Source organism: Filicampus tigris, chromosome 15 (genome assembly GCF_054856515.1).
Source record: "Filicampus tigris isolate MCC_2025a chromosome 15, RoL_Ftig_1.0, whole genome shotgun sequence".
NCBI lineage: Eukaryota > Metazoa > Chordata > Actinopteri > Syngnathiformes > Syngnathidae > Filicampus > Filicampus tigris.
The window spans coordinates 18,658,245-18,679,080 of record NC_141231.1 but is presented as its reverse complement, the minus strand read 5'-3'; the positions used below and the strand labels follow the sequence as shown (position 1 = coordinate 18,679,080).

Here is a 20,836-nt window from a genome sequence, read left to right as displayed (position 1 = left end):
ATTTCTGCCGGCATCCTGACCGGGGAGAGAACGCGTAAGGAAGGCAGAGTATTATTTTGAACTCGTCAAGTTGTGAGTTGTAGCCATTTTTAAACGCACGTCGTCGAGTGGCCAGAGCTTAGCAGCCCGCTAGAGACCACCGCGCCGCCTGCCTCCATCTGTGTTCAAGACCCCCTCGAGGTGTTTTTGCACGGGCCGTGCTAGTCCCTAGTGGCTTCCCTTCGGAGAGGGGCGTCCTGTAAGCATCCCCCTTCCGGGCGAATCTCGCTGCCGCCCACTCTCCACCCCTCCTACGTCCTCCCCGGGGCTCCAGCAGCTGTTGTTACTGCGCGCCGATCGTCGTCATCGTCATCATCATCATCTCACATGACTGGCGCAAACGCCATTGCTGCATCTCGTCAAAGCGACCCCCGTTCATACACACACACATAGACGCACACACACAAGTGAGTACATACCATTTCAGTGGCGAGTAACTCCCTTGGGAAAACAGGCAGAATCGCGTTTGGAAAGGATGCGCTCGAAACTGCGACTTGTTCCAATTATGAAAAAATTCGATTTGTACCCACTTTGGAAGTGATTTAAAGAACTTTGGTAGCTTGACTTAGGAGTCTGGAGCACAAGCCCTCGCCGGGATAAATGGAGATTCGCTGTATCATCACCCAAAAACAGAGCGGTAAAACAAGGCTCCACAAGGGGGAGACAAAAGTTACACAATGCCGCTTGAAATTGCCTTGCACATATTTGATGTACAGTACATTCATGCTTCTATACATCCATGCAAATGTACTCGGAGAGATTCCAGGTGCTTGTAATTGTTGAAGGCTCTTTTTTTTTTTTTTTTTGAAGCTGTACCGCATCAGTTACATGAGGACACAGCATGTAAATGCAACAAGGAGCTGCTGAGCGGGCTAGCGAATTAGCATAGGAGATGCTGCCTCAGATTGTTTATCCCGAGAACGCCTCATCCTCCTCTTTTTTTCCTTCAAACGCACGCACACATGCGCGGCGCGATGAGCGTTCACACAGTGAAAAGTGTGATTTCACACTGCTGACAAAGACTGAACTCCAAAGCTGTTCCACAAGCCTCCCATCGCTGGGAGATTTCAAATTTTTTATTTATTTTTTCATCCTGCAGGGAGACATCGGGACCCGTAAAATGATATTTTGCCTTTTTCCAATTTTAGGCGACTTTTTAAAATTTTTTTTAAAGCCTTTAAGTGGCCCGGCCTAGGGAGTGAAATCAGGAGCGGTCGTTTTACTGTTTGTCATGTTTAATGTATGGCTGAAAACTCATCGTTGATTGTGGCTCTCCTTGCCCACATGCCAGGGCATCACAGTGCCTTAATGGCTCCATTTGTTTTGTTTCACTTCATCAGGACAAATTGTCTCCTGGGTGATCTGAAATTTGTGACTGTTGTGAATCGAGTGAGAAGTGCGGAAGGAGAAGCGAGATGGCATTCGCACAATAGCGGTTTAATAAGATAAATTAAATAAAAGGCCCCGTGGTCGGGGCTCCCTGGATCCAAGGGACGTGGAGGTGGGAGTGTGGGGTGTCCGATTGCGTTAATATCACGGCAAATATGAATTGGCCTTAACCCCTAGTGGAGTGCTCCATCATTAATTAGTCATAAGTACGAGAGCAGCGCAAACTCCACTGCGGGCTAAGCGTTAGCGTAACAGCTTGTGACGCAATTGGGACAACGCTGGTCGTACAGGGCGCGTCCTCTAGGTGGCGAAGTTTTGGACCAGGTTTTGCCCTTTTAGTGGTCGTCGTTCCCACGGAGTAGAGAATGTATTCCGACGAATAATGTTGTATTCTCTCTTTGTATGCGTTGTTGTTCTGTGTGTTTTCAAGTAGCAGTTGGTTGGAATGGTCATAACTTCACTCATTTCTGATAGCCCCTCTATGGCGTTTTATATTCTTTCTTAGCATTAAGCGAGCAGACTTTGTCCAGCCAAAATGATATTTGTTCTTTGAAGGTTTATAATTACCGTGGCATCGATGCAAATTTCCGTCCGCCCGTCTAAAACTTTTCATACTACACGGTATGCTAGTATTAAGCTAGCAGACGTGTGTGACAAAATTATAGTGTTTAGTTGAGTATCGAAGCATGGAGGCTGGCGATTACGGCCACCGATACTTAAGGTAAAAAAAAATCTGACATCGAGTAAGTCCTCCTTGGCAGTAGTTGGCGCAATACTACGGCAGTTTGATACATCGGCGAAACGTCATCTGCATCTCTTTTTTTGTCATTGTGTTAAATGAAATTTGATATAACAGGGGTAGTAGCGGTATCGGTGAGTACTCGGAGTGAAATCTCGTACTGGTATCTGTCTGAAAAAAAAAAAAAAAAAAAAAGCGGGATCAAACTTTCCTATGGTAAAGCACTACTTTTGTTTAAATGAAGCTCCTCAACTCACTTCGACATTGTTGTTTGGCACCGGCATGTCAAAAGATGGTGGCAAAGCACTATTTTTGTCTAAACGATGCCCTTCATATAGTTCCTTGGCATCAATATGTCACAAGATGGCGTAGAAAGCAATACGTTGAAAAAGAGTTTGCGACTTTCTCCGGGAATAACCGAGTGTAGGTTCTTGTTTTTGTTTGTCCTGCGATTGGCTGGCCACCGGTCCAGGCACCTCCTGCTCGCACGCCACCCTAATGAGGACAAGCACTATGGAAAATGGATAGAAGGACCTACGATATGCTTATATTGTATTTTCTGAAATGGGTTATGGGAATGTAAGCGAATTTATAGCGCAGTTATTTGACAGGTGCCTGCCTGTCTGACTGTGCAGATGGACTGTCTCACGGCGCGCGCACGCACGCACGCACGCACGCACGCACGCACGCGCAGCCTTAAGTGAGCACACAGGCATTGTGGGTTCATGCGCTTTTCCTGCTTGCTCGCGCGCGCACGCCACGCACTCGTAGTGCATTTGCATATAATGAGATCATTTGTCGTGCCGCCCCGCCAAACGCTCGCAATCATCGCCCTAATGCCACCTGTCACTCGCAGCATCCTCATGTCTTATTACCGCACCGAGGTGCGGTGTTGAGTCGGCCGCCGGCTAATGAAGACATTGCGATTCGGCCGCCCGCCAGTTAACGCGCGCGCCTCGACAGCGGCGCGGACGCCGTTTTAATGCGTCACATGATTTTCCAGGCATGCTCCCGTCATCGTGCTCGGTCCCAGGCAGTGCGGAGTTTTGTTAAAAAAAAGAAATGGGGGGGGGAACATACATGAAGTATTTGATTAGAATGGCTACTGTGTGAATTGTTCGTTCGGAATTCTGCCAGCATGAACGGGATGAACGCGCCACCATCACGTGAGACACTTTTGTTTTTGGAACCGATCCGATGTTATTGGTTGTTATTTGTGTTTGTGCTCTGTCTGAAATTTTGTATTTTTATTCATTTTTCATACAGCTGACAGTTTTATGTTTGGTTTGTCGATGTTCGCAATGCAAGCCCAAGGGCTTGAGAGTTTGACATCAATTTAAAGGGGTAATCAACCCAAACATCATTTTTTTCAAGAATAAGTTCTATGCAAGCCCAGTTGTTGAAACAAGGCATTCTGATAAATATTGCATTTGTGGAATAAGAGTTAATCCACCCGTTTTTAGCCATCTTTGGGGGCGGCCATTTTGTCCGACTGAAAATGACATCACAACCACCCAGGACTCGGGGAGCGACCAATCACAGCTCGCCTATTTTCTAAAGCTGAGCCGGGATTGGTCGTTACCTGAGCCCTGAGCAACTGTGATGTCATTTTCAGTTGACAGAAATGTCAAAATGGCCGCCCTCTGAAACGGCTAAAAACGGGTGGATTTTGCTGCTTATTATTATTAATATTAATATTAATCAGAATGCCGTGTTTCAACTAGTGGGCCTGCTGGGAACATATTCTTGAAAAAAAAAAATGTTTGGCTTTAAGTTGACAGCAGAGGGCAATGCTGGACAAAACGTCAGCCTCCTGAGATTGATGAAAACGGGTGCATCCATCTGCTTAATTCTTACTCCACAAACGCAATTTTAATTAGAATTCTGTGTTTGGACTCATGGTGGCACATACAATCTATTATTGCAAAGAAAATAAATGTCTTGAGTTCCCCTTTGAAGGGAACATGTCGGAAGCTGGAGTATCCAGCCGATCGCAGGGCACCTGACGACAAACGACCAATCACACTCAAGTTCACTTGTCCTCAGTTACGCGCTGACAAAACTTGGCTATTAACGTTTTCTCGTGTGTGTGCTCCTTATAAAACACATTCAAATGCCACAGGATGTCTCGTATAGAAGTTGTGCTTTGGCACCACGGTTGGTGCCAAGGAGCTGTGTTGGTGACATTTGGCGCCCAAGTCTGCTTTGCTACGGGTAGACCCAATCAAAGACAAGATGTGCGAATAGAATATGTTCTTCTGCGCATGTGGTCAGTCCGTGTTAGGAAAGATCAAGTCGGGGTCACGCTGGGTGGCGTGGATTCGTCACGGTAATACACGAGTGGGCTTTGGCGGATCTGACCCCCCCGCCCCCGCCCATCTGCCCGGCTGACCAATAGCACGTGGGCTCGCTGGATCCGACTCTCCTGCCAACCTAATCTCCACGCGAGCACGCTCACGGACCAGTCGGATTGGTCGTCGCCTCTGCGGTGCGGAAAGCCCCGGAAGGCGATCCGTACGTCGGGAGCAGCGCGCGCGCCATCTGCTCGCCGCGCGCACACCGGCCGACTCGGCCGCACGGCGGCGAAGGGCTTGAAGATAAATTCAGCTCTCTGCGCGGGAGCTAAAACAAGGGAGGCTTACAAATCTGCAGGGATTGTGCGTGACCCAGATGTTGATGTGTAATGATTTTGAAAAATATCGTGCGCAAGAACGTGCTGCTTAGCGCACAGAAGATGGCCGAGGCGGGGGGGGGGTGTTGCTGCAACAGGCTTATTTTGGTCAAGCACTCGCAGACTTTGCAACGTTGACCTTTGCGAACATTTCAGACATCCGAACGCGCCCGTGTTAGTCAAAACATTTTGGGAGACGCTAGCCCGAGTCCTCATTTGGAGTTGTTAATTGTCGGCATCCACACAGAGCAGAGAGAAAATATGCCCGCGAGGATTGTCGCGCGCTCTGTTTTGTTTGTGTTGCTGCTCCGTGTGTGTAAAGTAGCAGTTGTTTTTGTCGCTTTCACGTTTGATGTTAGACTTAAGCAAGCGGACCTTTGCTATTTTTATGGTTTGGCTGAACACGTTGGGCTTTAAATGTTTGTGTCAGTTTTGCAGCAAACTATCGTGAGCTGGTGATTCTGTTGGTTGCTGTTTTTTTTTTTTTTTTTTTTTGCCTGGTTTTGAGCGGAACCCGGTTGAAGACGCCTTTCTATTTTCCGGCTTTTCATACGACCTGAGACTTGACATTTTCTGCTCTTTCCCGGTGTCTATTGTTGTTAATTTATTGATTTCACTTGTTGTCTTATGGATATTTTGTTGTTTGTATGTAAAGTGCTTTGATACAGCTCTAGCTGTTGCGAAATGCGCTATACAAATACAATTGTGTGTATATATATATATACACATTTTTCTGAAACAGTGAGTGGGCAAAAAGTTTGTACGCAGGCGCTGCCACGCCTCTGCTACTATCTCTGAAAAGTGCAAAATTGCCGTCGATGGACTCGGTCCACCCATTGTGCGTGGGTGCCTTCTGCGCAGTGCGAAAGGGGCCACGTGCATGAAAGCCCAAGTCAATGTCGCCGCTATGACGCCGGCTCGTGTGGAAGAGCCGCTAGCCTGAGAGACTCTCCACAGAGAGAATCCCTAATCAGCTTGCACTTTTTATTGCCGCCTCCCCCCAAGCCCTTCACCCGGAATCCCATACAGATGCCGGCATCCTCTTTCTTTTTTTCCTTTTGTTCTCCCCCTTACCACCACCCACTCTACCAACTGTCTGCTCTCCACTCCCCTTTTCCTTCAATCCGTCAACGTCTGTAGTCTGAAAACCAAACCGTGGAAGAATTCCTCCTGAGCAGGTTTGTGTGATGTGCGGCGATGAAAGGACTTGGCCGACAGAGGGGCCTATTAATAATGAAGCAGAGATGGAAAAAGCCAAAGAAAGAGAGAGAGAGGGAGAGAGAGAGAGAGAGAGAGAGAGGGAGAGAGGACTTGCAGGGAGAAGAGAAGAGAAGCGAGTGACTGCAGGGGTGGGAGTGTCAGGAGCGTTCCCGATGGGGTTCAAACTTGGAAAAACGGTGCAAAAGAAGGGAGGGAAGGGAAAGGAGGAAAATCTCCTCTGCTTTGCATTCTTACTTACTAGAACCGGAGGGCGAACCAGCAATCGTACCTGAAAAGGAGGAGGAGAAGAAGAAGAAGATGAGAACTTGTTGACTTCGGCATCCATTTTTGCCCAAAGGCTCGTCTTGATGATCACATTGAGGAGGGCTTCAACATTTGACTAAGCACGTTTTGGCTCCAGAGCCTCACATTCTACATCTGGAATTTCAACTCATTCGCTGCCAGCCATTTCCGGGGCAGACGTCTCCAAATTGCATTTTCAATGACGCGACAACGTGAGCGCCAACCTTATCAAAACAAAGAGGAGACCAGGGGTGCCCAAGCCCGGTCCTCAAGAGCCCCTCTCCGGCCTGTTTTAGGTGGAACCCGATTCCAACACACCTGATTCAAATCATCAGCTCATCAGTAAGGTTTGCCTGGTAACAATCCTGATGATTTGTATCAGGTGTGTTGGAATCGGGTTCCACCTAAAACAGGCCGGAGAGGGGCGCCCCCTCTTCTTTCACCAGGAAAAAAAAAGAGTTTTATGATCTTTCGTAATCAGCTTTAGAACATGGTTGCTCTCCCCAAAATAAACAGTTTCTGGCCCAAAAGCAGAGAAAACAAATCTTTATATGGCAAAAGTTTTTTATTTACAGAGATACTACCCCCCAAAAAAAACCCCAAAGACCTAAAACCCCCCAAAATGTGCCGTGAGCAACGCTGGCACACCGTGCGGCTCGAGTTGAAAGTCAGTGGCTTTTTTACATGCCGTTTCCATGAATTTCACCCACTTTCCCCACCATCACCAACCACACTTCACCTGTTCTGTTCTACATACTCTGTCGGAGTGTAAGGTGCCTAAGCCTGTCCAACCTCCGATGCGTTGGCATTCATCTCCCTCATAATCGATCTGACAAGCCCAGATTCACCTCCTAATATTTATCTCCCAAACGACTCTACTTGCTTTGATCTATAAGACGGAGTGACCTGAACCTGAGGGAAAGGATTCATTTTTTTCTGTTGACTGTGTAAGACAAACCTTTCCTTTTCGAACACGATATCGAATTTTTTTTTTTTTTTTTTTTTTTTTTTTGTGTGGCAACAATTTGCCTCCGTACGGATAATTGTCCTGTCCTGAATATCGAAAAGTTTATGTGTTGCGCTTCCACCGAGCAACGTTACAAACGTTTTGAATTTTTAAATCCGGCTAATGGGATCCGTGAGTGTAAAAGCGCGAGTGTGCATGTCGGTAGCATTAGCGCGAGGTTGAGGAGTAGAAAACGGGCCTTTTGTCTGCGCCGCGTGCAGGCGCAGGTGCGTTTGTGCCCGCGTCGCTGGCTGTGCGTGTCTCTTCCTGCGCACGCCAGAGTGTCGGCGTTTGTTTGAAAGGACAAAACTGGGGAGACGTTGCCCTAGATTATTATTTTATCATCGCTCGCTGCTGTAGCTGGCAGCCTTCTCCTCCAGGATTCCCCCCCCCCGCCCCGCCCCCGCACTCCCGCCTCATCTGAGGTGACGCAAACCCGGTGAGCTCTGTCCAAACTTCCTCTACGACCTTGAAACGCGTCTTGAAAAATCACGAGTTGGGATTGCCGTAGAAAAAAATTGCAAATAGGACGAACGAGCGTCAAACCCGGACTGCACAGCAGTATGTTGGAAATAAAGGTTTCAATCAATCAATCGATCGATCCAGTGACACCAAATTGGTCTGAAAGTTGTTTTCCATTTAGCACATACAGCACAATGCATCGTTGTTGATCTATCTATGCCAGCGACGTCTCGTAACAGGCAGAACAATTAAATGCTCTTCAGCTACATAGCAGAAGGTCCAATTTATAAAAAGGAATTCAAGATTTGTACATCAAGTCAATTTGTGTGTTGAAATGAGATGGGGGGGGCGTCATCATTATCTCTATGTATGGCTCATTCCAGCATTAGAGGACATTTTCTTATTTTCATTAATTGAAGAAGACACCAGATGATCTATGGTAATATATTTATCTAAAAAGAACGATGGCTTTCCAAAGAAACGGACTCGTTTTATTGGTTACTTGCTGTCAACATTTGAGAAAACGAAAACACAGACTTGAAAGTGATCCATATTTTAAACCCCACGTGGTAAGATGAAGGTTGCGTTGGAATAAGCACAAATAAAGTTCAGCTGTTCTAAACACTTTTTAAATGAATGGTCCTGGTACCGAAAATAGCAAACATTTGTCATTTTTAAATTCGGCCACTCTGTGATTGTACTTTGTCCTCCGGCCGCGCAAAGACCCATGAAACAGACACGTTGGCATTGTTCGGGGTACGTACAGGTGTTGGGGGTTCCGTTGGGCGTGGGCAGGTAGGAGCCGGCCTTCCACGACTTGGCCTTGAAGCCCTTCCTGCAGCGCTGGCAGTCCTGGCCCGTGGTGTTGTGCTCACACTGGCACTGCAGGTTGCCGTCCTGCAGCAGGCACTGGGAGGCGTGGAGGTTACACTTGCACCTTTTAATCAAGGCAGACGGGGAGGGGACAAAAACACAAAGGCAGACGGACGTAAGCTACGCTACGTTACAAACACGCACACACCACGCGCGGCACTCGCCGACGTTGTGTTAGCATGGCAGGTTATTAAAAGTGCCGTTTTTCCTCCCAGGAAATAAAAAGTGCAACTACCGACTGCTGCGCACACATGAACTCATCTCTGGATGTTGTTGTTTGGAGGGATCGATTGAATTATGCACCTTATACGTTTGCACAGGTACAGCGCAATCCCAGTTGTCAAGGGGGAAAATACTTCATAGTTTGACTCCTTTATGAACTTACCAAAACACACATTAACATATTAAAGAAGATTGATTCAAGTGATCCTGAGAGGCTGTTCTCACACAAATTTGGGTGACAATCAATAACATCACTTTGGCGGAATGGAAAGAAGACTCCCTCGCTTGCGCAGTTCTCCAAATAAGGGGATGCTTTTCATATTTGTCGCTCCCAGTTGAAGTTGACTGTAAAACTGACCAAAAAAAAAAAAAGAGAATGAAAGTAAACAGAATTACATTTTGTATAACACCAAAACCAAACCAAACCATTAACTAAACGAAACTTGCCAACAATTGCTGCCGTAGCACACACGACACAGTAATACGAACATCAGGACATACAAGAAAAAAAAAAAAAATCAAACAGTAAAAATTGAATAAACACCAAAATGTTCAACCGGACCATATCATTTCGTCTAATGAAAGCCTGCTAGCCCAGTGCTAACGTATAATGTGAAACGCCAATTATACATTAGCCTAGTGCTAACAATCATACGTTAGCCTAGTGCTAACGTATAATGTGAAACGCCAAACAGCATCGACGAATTCTCAACCGTCTGCTGCTTCAACACACACGGCGCAGCAAGGCATACAAAGTGCCACATTTTCGGTGCGTTCGCTTCGACTTTTGGTTCCCAGGCAGGATGAGGATGCGAGGGCCCGCTCAGCGGCCGCCATTTTCACATCACAGAACCTTTTCCAGATGAGCGACTGGATTCCGATTCCAGTTTGTTCCGCTGGAGTGAACGGCCATCCGTCCGCATCAAATATTCAGAGACGCCATCGACACTTCAATCTTCCTCTCTCGCGCTGATCTGACCTCACTTTATTTGAAAAATTGCTCAACGTCACTGGACTTTACATCAGTCTGCTGTGTTTAATTTGCATACATTTATTTTTAATTTTTTTTACTTCCCATGAATTAGTCCCCACTTCTGCCTGAGCAACCGTGCCTGCTGACAGGATACGGCAAGTGGAATCCATCAGACAGGCGTCTCGCCTTCGCCGCGGAAGGACACGAGCTGTCCGCGTAAACGACGGGGGAAATTGAACATCTCTTTTTTGGTTCCTAGCGCGCGCACGAGGGGAGCTTGAACGTTTGGTGAAATGAGACAGGTGTGTTTCCGAACGGGAGGCGACAAACGCCCGCGCTGAGTGAGTGACAGCGGCCGACATGCAGCCGTGTCTTATCTTCTAAAACTCTCCACCTGTCTCAGCGCAAAAGTGGAAGGCGCCATCTCGAACTTTTACTGTGTTGCCTGTCACCAAGATTTGCCTTCTTTATCACCGGGGATACGCTTGAAACACACTTAAACTTATTAAAACAAACTTTCTCAAGTATTCCTCAGCGCCTCTTCTCACGCTGTCGCTCATACAGTTCCTCAAATATGGCAAAGCCTGGTTGCCTGAAGTTATGTGTCACTCACACTTGATATTTAATTCATGTTAACCGGACACGTAAAATCAAAGGAAATTAAACATTTTATTACGGAAGCGGGGAACTGCCAACGTGGAGTCAAATTTTTTTGACTGGCAAATATGTTTGAACGTACTTGCAAATATGTTCGAGCCTCCTTTTAGGCTAAATGCAACAAATGTAGCACTTTTTTTCCCATAATGCCACGGGCTACTGACGCCTGCGTATACCTCATGGCATTATGGGAACCAAACTGAACGGAAATCATGCATTGCAGATTTAATAAAACCATGAAATTATGATTACCTTATTTTTCAAACGTATTGTTATAACGTAGGCCAAATGTTTAAAAAAAGGAAAAAAAAAAAATTTCTTTACCCTGTAGCATTATGGGAAAAATGCTACGTTTGTAGCATTTAGTCTACAAGTACGTTGGAACGCAGTAGCGAGTACGGTCGAACATACTCGCGAGTACATTTGAATCTATTTGCGAGTACGTTCGATTATATTGAAATACGTACCTGCTAGTACGTTCGAATGTATTTGCCAATCAAAAATTGTTTTTCCACATCGGCACTTCCACTCTTCCTTGTTGTGTATTTAAACCCCAAAATGTTCGACGAAACCGTATCATTTCATGCAAGCTTAATGCTAATATATTCTGCGAAACACCATATTGAGAATAAGGAACTCTAAAAATTCAAGCAACTGCTATTTTAACAGCAACTGAGCACTTGGTCAACAATTGTGTTGTGGGTAGGTAGAGCTGTCCTTAACGATTCTTTTAAAAATCGATTATTCCATCGAAAAAAATCACGTAATCGGATGAGTGAGGAAGGGCATCCGGTGTAGAACCGGTGCTAAACGTAGCATCGCTATGGCCTGTGGCGACCCCTGATAGGGAAAAACTCATTGCTTGACTGCACCAATAGAAGGTGCTGAGAGACTGTGAAATGGTCATGAGTCGTTGCAATCGAGTATCGTGAAGCTTCATGTTTTGCGGTCGACTTTTCCCCCCAACCCAAGTGGAAACTTTTCAGATACGTCAATCTAATTTTCCGACTCAGAAATCTGTTCATCTCTCACTCGTTCCGACACTCCCGACTTTCCGAGCGCCTCCGTCTGCTCTGGTCTGGTCGTTGTCATACGGATGACAGCTGGCGGTGGGATTTCTCCACATCCTCTCACGCTTATTAGGCCCCCCGCCCTCACACACAAATAAAACATGGCTGCGATCACGTATGAATGTGCAACCATTTCTGCCTTTGCGTCGAAGAGTTGCTGCTCAGAGCGGCCGGAATTTAGCACGATCCCAGCGCAAACTATTTACTCAGAGAACCGAAGAGTGCAATAAGGGACAGTGGAGTTGCCGTCTTTGGGGTGCGTCGACACGAAAATTTTAATGGCGCACATTTGCGAGCTGTCATTCCGATTTTGTCCGATTTTTCAGGCGGAAACGATGCCTACGGGACAAGCCTGCACCCGCTGGGTAAGGTTGGATTTCACACGGCATTCTGGAAGGGGTGTTCCTGAATTGTACTGCACAGTCAAACGCGAGATGAGACGTACTTTGTCTGCAGTGTCCCAAACTTGTCAATCCGTTCATCGCGGGGAATGCACCCGTTCAGTACGTTCCACCCATGATCGGTCAAAATGAAAGAACATTTTTCTAAATATAGTTTTACACCTCCCACACTCTTGAAACACACTTCAACGTATTAAAGGACTCATTCCGTGGCATCTACCGGTAGTTTTATGCTCTGGCTGTCAAGAAATAGGAGAGATTTTTTAAATTTTTTTTTTATTGTCGAGATAAAGATCAAATCAAAAAGATGAACACTTGATGTAGTACAACGGTAAAAGTATTTTATCAATAAATGAGTAGCACTTCTCTGCTCTTACCTGCTTTCAGTGACATCAGAGCGCAAATGAGCTCAAGTTAGCTCTGCTTGTTAGCCTAGCCATGTTATCGGCCTTGGTAGCAAGTCTGTCGCGTTTTCCTTTACCACTTGACATGTTGACTCTCGTAACTGACGCAAACATTCATTTCAAGACACTTGTATAGCAACTTCAACGCTACCTTGGATTTGTCGAATTTCTCTCACTTTGGACTTGCCCGTATCCTGTAAAAACCGCTGAATACCTGATGGCGAAGTAGCCGGGGCGTGAGCGATCAAATAAAATCTAGCACGGGTACAAGATGTTGGAACGTCTCCTCCTCGTGTGCAATCCCACCAACCAGCAATTAACGTGTTTGCTCGCCAGCTACTCTCTCCTTCTGTCCACACTCGGCTTTGAGCGCGTCTCTGTGAAGTCATGTCAGCGGCTGGGTCTTTTAATGACGGCGCGACGGCCTGTTTTTAGACGGGCAGAGGCGTAGCAATTACGGGTATAAATAAGTAGAAAGATAAACAAACATCAAGGGGGAGCCATGCGGCGGCGAAGCCCGAGAAAGCAGCTGGAAGCAGCCGTTAATGGGGCTTTATCTGTCGCTTTACTGTAGTCAGCGATTGCCGATTCCGCCGTCCCTCGGCGGGGAAACCGCCATCACTGCCGCTCTTCCGCTGTTTTCTCTCAAACTCTGCCTGCCTGCCAACTTGCGCTGTGCCTGCTTTGGAGTCTCCGAGTCATATCTTGGCTGCTTTGATTGTCTGCAGCCCCGAAGCTATGCGGCGACTGCGAGATGCTGCGCCGCGTCCTTTCGGCGGCAGTGAGTTAGCTCAATTTTGCCGGCTGAGCGGCTAGTACGGCACTCGCCCGTTGCCTCAGAGGAACGAGGGGATTCTATCAGGGTTATAATAGTTTGGAATTCTTTTCATTAGTCGATTATTCGTCATTTTATAATCATACTAGTTTGGATTTTGTTTGTTGTCTTAAAATTCCATCTTCTGTCGCATAAATTGGGCTTTTTTTAAACGACGTGACTTGTGAGCGACGGTAAAAGACCTTGGTGTAATGGGACGTCGTTTAGCTGTCGTAAAACCGGGAAAATTAATAGGTTTGCAATTCATCTGCCCTGTGAAAAACACTTGTGTCCAATTTTAGAATTTTGAAAAAATGTCACGCTAATGCAATGTCTGTAAGTCGGAAACACCATTCAAGTAAAAATAAGAAAATTGAAAAAAAAAATGGATATAAGTGTTTTTCACAGGACGGCGACGATATGCAAATAATTAACAAAGGCGAAAACAAAGGACATTTCCGCTATAATTGTAGGGAGTTTTGTAAAGGGAAAATGTAGTTTCAGTTAGCTAACCTTCTTTTTCCAAATATTAAAAAGACATTTTGTCATCGTTAACTGTAATCCCCTTGGTGTTTATTGATTCCACAAGTCATTTGCAGTCTAACGGGCAGGGCTCCCAGCATCAGGCAGATCCAGGTTCACCTGAGTTCGCCTCATTTGTAACGTCGCCGTCGCCCACCGGGATATTTAAAAGCACACCTGTCAGGGGTGTGGTAGTTGAGTCACTCGTAGCGTGGCGTTTCCGTGATGGTGTTCACGTTGACTTTTTAGGGCCCATATGAGCAAGCTCCAGTCCACAACTTCCTGGAGCGTGGCGCGCTGGCGTCCCGTCGCCAGCGCAGCGGGAAGCGACCGAGCGAGGCGAGGGACCCGCGTGAAGCCGCGATCATCGATCAGTCGCACGCCTTATTGGTTTCAACTCAAGTCTTTATCACCCGCGTCTCCCACCCCGCCGCCGCCTTCCCGCCTTGTAAATTCCCAGAAGCTAATTGGACATGACTGCGTTTATGTTGTAGCTTCATAAATTTCTCCCGCCGAAGGGAGACGATCGATTTTCCTCAAGTAGCGCCTCGGTCTTCAGACGTGGGCCGCTCCTCTCCATCCATCCTTTTGCCTCACATGTGCACTCCCCGCAGAGTCCAGAGCAAACGGGTAATCCATAACCCGTGACCCCGCCTCCGACCCCAAATCTATGTGGACATTACACTTTCTTTTATGTCATTTCAACTGCAAACTTGGGGCTCATTTGGGGGTCAAACTCCCTCATAAGGCCAAAATGGCTAACCTCCTCGTCAGTGTCAGGCAGGCTCTAGTTTTTGTCTTCTTTCTTAACATTTTAGGCGAACACTTCATCTGAGTATCTGGTAGGGAGTTTGTCCCCTAAGCCAAATGTTTTCGGTTCAATTCCGAGCCACGTTGAAGTGTCCTTGACAAAGATGCTGAAGCCCCAGTTGCTCCTGTTGCTGCTGCGTGGATGTTAAAGTAGCAGATTTGTTTCAAGGTTTACATTAACCATTACATCAATGCCAATTTCCGTTAGATTATTGCGTTGAACATTACTTGTTAGCGTTTAGCTTTCGTATGCTAGAATGACACAAATAACCTTTTGGTGTTGAAATATACCATTTTTCATTGTCTTTTGGTTTCATGTGCCAGTTTACAGTGAACGTCAGCCGGGAGTGACTAAAACGACTTGACGTAAGCACGCTTTGACTCTTAATCGGAGAATTGTGCAAGCCAAACTGTCTTCGAGACAATAGCGTCAGTGTCACCCTGGGACTTGCGTTTTCATACTGTTGCAGTCACGACACACTATGAAAGAAGTCAAGAGCAAGTTTAAAAATAGCCTCTGAAAATTTTTATTATAACGGAAAAATCGGAATTATGGATACATGGACTTTTTTTTTTTATTATTATTATTTTTTTTACTAGCTGTCCGCAATTTACTTTTGGGTCCCAACCCGCATGAGTCTTCCTTAATTTCCCCACAGGGGATAAGTTAAATTTTTCAAACCTCAATCTTTTCACTCCTCCAAGTGATGTTATACAACATTCTTCGATTTCAAACATCAAAGGGAGGCAACACTAAAGGTTTTCCGCAGTCCGGCCCAGCACATCTACGAGATTTTCTGCAAAAACGCTCAAAGAACTTTGGTCGACACTGCCCTCCCTGACACCGTACGTGCTGATCTTTTTCTGTGCGGCTCCGTTCATTTTTCGCACACAATTTCACTGATCTAAAATGTGCATTTGGTTGGAGATTATATGCCAGATATACTGTATATACTTTGGATGGAGAGGGCGGCGATGAATTATTTATCGGCGAGTCCATAAATGGCAGTGGTGTTCGTGCCTCGCCGGCGCACGCACCCGAGAGCTCTCCGATTGGCCGGATTGTGGCGGAGATGCTTTAAGCCGCCAGCACTCTAAAGTATGCGCACTACACGCTAAATAATGGAGCCCGGGCACATGGTGTCCTCAAGTCCAGACCTCAAAGGACCGATGTCGTGAACACAGCAGGCTCCTTGTGCGTTTTGCTGAGCTCGATCGAGCAGGAGACTGGCTGGGATAGCTCGCAGAGTCGAGCGTATTTCTGCTGAATGTGAGGGAGTTGTTGATATGATTGCGTTTTAGTTTTTCTTCTGCTCTTTTGTTTGTTTTAAGAATCGGCATCTATTGACAAGGACCTTTTCCTATTAGGACTGTCACTTTGAAATGATTCGACTTTGTAAAATATTTTCTGAAAATACTACGTCACGGCTTTCAGTCACAGGTGATTGGGCAAATGCTGCGCTCACGTGGCCGCTCCAGAGCGCCTCATTGTTGGCTGTGAGTGCACGCACCTCAAGGTGAGAGAGGCGAAAGAGCCTGGGGGGGGGTTTAAAAAATGTTTTTTTTCAAGTCAGACTTGACAGGCCTTTAGAACGCCTCGTTGTTGCTGCATGGAAAAGCCCCCTGTGATGACCACGTGGATTTTTCAAGATTTAAAAAGCTTATTTTACAAACTTGACAATTTTTAAGTTACTCTAATTAGTCAGGGTTGTTAACAACACTTTTCTGCAGCGTGTCAAATACACAAAACACACTTATTTTACTATGAAGCAGTGTTTCAGATCACTAAATGTGACACATTCAAAGTTTGACCTTGACGCAGCAGAAAGTGTAGCAAAAATCTCCTTTTGTTACGAAAATAGCTGTACTTTATTCACCTTTATGAGGAGGAATGTTGTTACTATTTTAGTTGAAAATTGTTTCTATGCATAACTAGAAAAGGGACACATTTTGGGGGGGCGGGGCTACAGATAACCGAGGAATTGTAATCAAAAGAAGGTCAAGATTTTCCGACGGTGATAGTCAGCAATCAAATGTAGCTTTTTTTCTTCTTTCTTTTCTTGTGAATGCTTCTAAGCTGCGCTAACCCTTGTTTAGCTTCTCATTGGCTTCCAATTGGATTGATTTTAAAGCTCTTTAAAAGCACTTGAGTTTCCTGTCATTGGCTGGCTTCCATCTTAACGGATCACATTTCTGCTTTTCCGGTAATAAGTATGTATACTACTGTGCCCAATATTTTACTGCATTATTATTTTTTTCCCCTACTTTCTTTCTGCCCATGTTTTGTTTATACAACTCAACTTGCCGTTTGGTGATATCGTCACATTTTCTGGTCTTGAACATACCTGCCTTTGCACAGCTGTTGTTGTTTTTCAAGCATTCAAAAAATATATTCACACTTCACTCGCAGCTACTCCTGACATTTTTGAAACGTCGGATCTTTTACTTCAGTTATGACTTTCTGGATACATCTTCATAAAAAAGAAAATGTTGAGACGCCAGTTGACAATCTGCAACAAAGCACCACATCTTGGCATGCCGCTAATAAAAATGTAGCCTATTATGCTGCACAGGCTGTAGCAGATTCTTTGTCATCAACGGGGAATGGAAGGACCTTCACAAGTTGCTGACCACTGCACGAGTGACCCTTATTAATTCATCCACACATGCCGCGCTTGCTAAGTGCTAATGTTAGCTTTCCCAGAAGGCCTGGGAGGCAAAAATCTCATCACAGCGGGATCCCAGGCCTGGGTTTTCACATCATTCAAGTGACTACTGACTGACGCAAGTGATTAAAAGTGGAGAAAAACACAATAAAATATGGTACAGTCCCAATATAAGGAGTGGCTAAAATGCTAACATCCTAGGAGATGATATGCTATCCCCTACAGCGAGGTAGCAACCAGAGTATGTAAAGTGGTAAGACAGATCGACAAGGTTTTACTTCTTGCCCTGTATTCAGGAGCTATTTTTTTGTGGGACTCAATAAAAGTCTAGCATGATAGCAGTTGCTATGCTAACATGATAGCAACCCAAGTCAAGAAAGAGCTAACGCTGATGAGAGGGGTTGTTCAGTCCTAACCTGTATCAGTATTCCTAATGAAAATTGATAAAAAGCTGACATGCTAGGAGTTGGTATGCTAACAAATAACAAGATAGCAATCGGAGTAGAGAGTTGTTTTGGCCGATTCATAAATGTTTTATGGCTTACTCTGCGTCACTCACTACTTGTTTTGAAAATTAATGAACTGCTAATATGTCAGCAGTAGGTACAACAACACGCTAGCAGTTGGTATGCAGCCTAGAAAGGTAGCAACATGAGTATCGGAAGTGGGAAGACAGCTCGATTCCGGTATCAAAATTTACGCTACCAAAAAAATGGCCTTTTCTGTTCAATTTCATTTTTTTCTCCCGTGTAAAATGTCCTAAAAAAAAGAAAAAAAGAAACAGAACTCCGTACTGTCACTTTGAGGTCGTATCTCCTGCCCCTCAAAGCCTCGACTGTGCCTGGATCAGTGAGTGACTATGCGGGATATTAAGAGCGTATCGCCCCCCTGCGGAGTCCTCGCCGCTGCTGAGTGCGTTTTAATGAACACCAAGAGTAACACCTGGGGAGAGGGGAAAATTGGCTTCCATTTGGAGGGGGCCATCAACGTACAGACGCTTATTTATTCAAGACGATGCTCAACTGGTTGGTCGGGGGATCCATGCGTCGGAAACATTGCTTTGGACGTATTGCTATTAGCTATGTTTCTGTACCCTCAATGCAACACAGAGCATACCGGGTAAGGGACTTTTCCACAAAAGAACATATCAGTGCCAAGGTCGTAAAATTTTGTGCACATAGGCTATTTTGTGCAACTGTGTGTTTATTTTGTTTGTAAGTTGTTCAAAATTGTGTGTTAAAGCAGCAGTTATTTGACGGTTTAAAGCTTACCATGAAATCAATGTTAGCATCTGTCATTCCACCAATGGCTTTTTACATTATATGTTAGCATCAAGCTAGTGGACTTTCCGTATACTAGTTTCACATTTCCTGACAGCAACAGAGTGAGAAGAGATGCTAATAGGTTTAAGGGTAAAAAATGTTTTATAATCTCGCTATATTGCAGATTTTCACCTTTTTTACCACGGGTTAAAAATGATTAAAAAAATATGATCTACGGTACATACAGTATGTTTTCAAAAGGCAAATTTCCTTCAATGTCGCAACTTGCGAAAACTCAAGTCCCAGAGTGACCAACAGTTGACAGCCGCTGATTTACGATACAACAATTTACATACACAGAAGTAAAAGGGACGGCAAAAGTGATGAGGAGGGAGACAAACATCTCTAGCCCGGCAGCTGGGAGTTTAGACGGAGGTTTTTCCTATTGTGCAAATCCCCAAAAGAGTTCTCAAAGCCCCCGAGGTGATGGATCTTTGTGCGAACGCGTGTCAGATTCCCGAGCTTTGTAGTCGACAAGAGAAGAGATGCGGGCCTTGGCTTTGAGGCAAAGTGGCCGCCGCGCGAACTTTGTGGAGATTTCGCGCCTGACGATAACACAACACTTCCATTTTTCTCACATAAACCTTATTTTCGCTACCCCGTTTTCAATGACAAACCCATGGAACGCCTGGGAAAAGAAAGGCAACAAAAACACACACAAGTGCAAGGCGCCCTTGCGGGCTGGGGTGGTGGTGGTGGTGGGGGGGTGAGGGTTGTATTAGCTTCTAATACCGGCGAGACTGTGTCAAGAGAGGCTGCCCGAGGAGAAGGAGCTGAGCCGGGATCAGCCAGAGGACAAGGGTTAATATAATTATCCTGCTAAAACCTTGAGACTGAGAGAACATCATTAGTCATAGCAAGATGAGAGCTTCCCAAGCCGCAGGGCCGGAGGAAAAGGGCGGAGGTGGGGGTGGGGTGGCGGTGTGGTCGGGCGGGGGGCATAGAGGCGAAGTGACGACACCACAGTGCAGTTAGCCAGACAATTAGTTCCGAAAAATGCAGTAATGGCATTGTTTATTAGTCTGGAGTTCCATGGAAAGCAGAATGTGACTTGCTTCTTGAATAATTCACTTGGTAAACTCGACATAAACCCTACTTTCCTTTTTTTTCTTTTTTTTTTTTTGGGGGTAGCAATCTATAAGAGCAAAGGATGTGTCATGAAAGTACCCTTGTGTGTGTGCGTGTGTTTTTTTTGCCTTAATTTACCTTTGGAAAAGATGCCTCATTAAAACTCTGAATTACAAACATTGAGCCACTGCCGCCATGGCCGTCGGTAGTGTAAGGTAGCTTTTGCCACTCTTCGTTGAGCCTTCGCGCAACAAAATCCCGTGGCAAAAGATGAACACGAAAATGAACTTGATTTGACTTTCTCAGAACCTTTGTAGAAAAATGTTTGCCATTGCACCTCTAAAATGTACGTTTGGCAACATTGACAACAGATGTTTGAGCCATGAACATTTACAGAGCAAGTCACAAGTAAGTGTCAAATCTTCAAGTTTCAAGCGCGTCACAAGCAACTGTGGCAAAAAGATCAATAAACATCAAGCAAGTCAAATCATTGCTTGGGTGAAGCAATTCATCAGTCAGGTCAAACAATCTTAGTCACAATGCACGACTCACAAAAAAATAGGAGTAGGGTCTTTGTGTAAAATGTCAGGATGAACCTAAAATGCTCCGGAGCCTTTGCAGGTAAACTTAATTTGACCTTCTCTAAAATTTTGACTTTCTGTTAGCTAACAAGGAGCTGAATGGCCAAATTCCCCACAGGTGTTTGATCCAACTCTCCACGGATGACCACATCCAGTTTCTCTGTCTGATCTGTGATGTCCTGGTACAATTGGAACTGGCATTTAAACTGTCCTGACATCCCGACACCAAAATGGCGCTTCGCAATTGATCAAGAGTGTCTCGCCATTGCATTGGGAAGGTGGCCACTGACACACTGCATGCAAGTGCGCATTTGGCCCTATCACTGTTGGGTCTGAAACTTTACTTTTCTGAAAAAAAAACAAAAAAAAAAAACAACAACAACAAACGCCCACAGCTCACGTCGTGATCGGCCGCAGTCCTGCGACAAGCGCCAACTTGTTTATGCGCAGGTAAAGGCGGCACTTTGCAACGTGGCGCGGCCCTAATAATGCTATGCTAATTAACGTTCATCCCAAGGACACCCTCCCTTGGCCGCGTGTTCTTGTACTTAGGATTCCCAGCATGCCTTTCAGCATTAAAGAGCGCTGGCGGCATCAAGAGAGACGCCTACCGCCCCCCCCCCCCCCCTCCCCGCATGTCAGGC

At 45.6% G+C, this 20,836-nt stretch overlaps 1 protein-coding gene across 3 annotated transcripts in view; it reads right to left on the bottom strand.

Annotated features, from left to right (window-relative positions):
- ntng2b (netrin g2b) overlaps window positions 1-20,836 on the bottom strand; it is a 65,834-nt gene that overhangs the window by 18,147 nt on the left and 26,851 nt on the right. For all 3 annotated transcript variants that reach the window (XM_086053019.1, XM_086053018.1, XM_086053020.1), the window contains exons 4-5: window positions 8,574-8,746; window positions 6,298-6,327 (exon numbers count right to left, since the gene is read on the bottom strand). In XM_086053019.1, coding sequence (XP_085909145.1) covers window positions 6,298-6,327; window positions 8,574-8,746 — 203 coding nt within the window. The remainder of the gene's footprint in view (window positions 1-6,297; window positions 6,328-8,573; window positions 8,747-20,836) is intronic.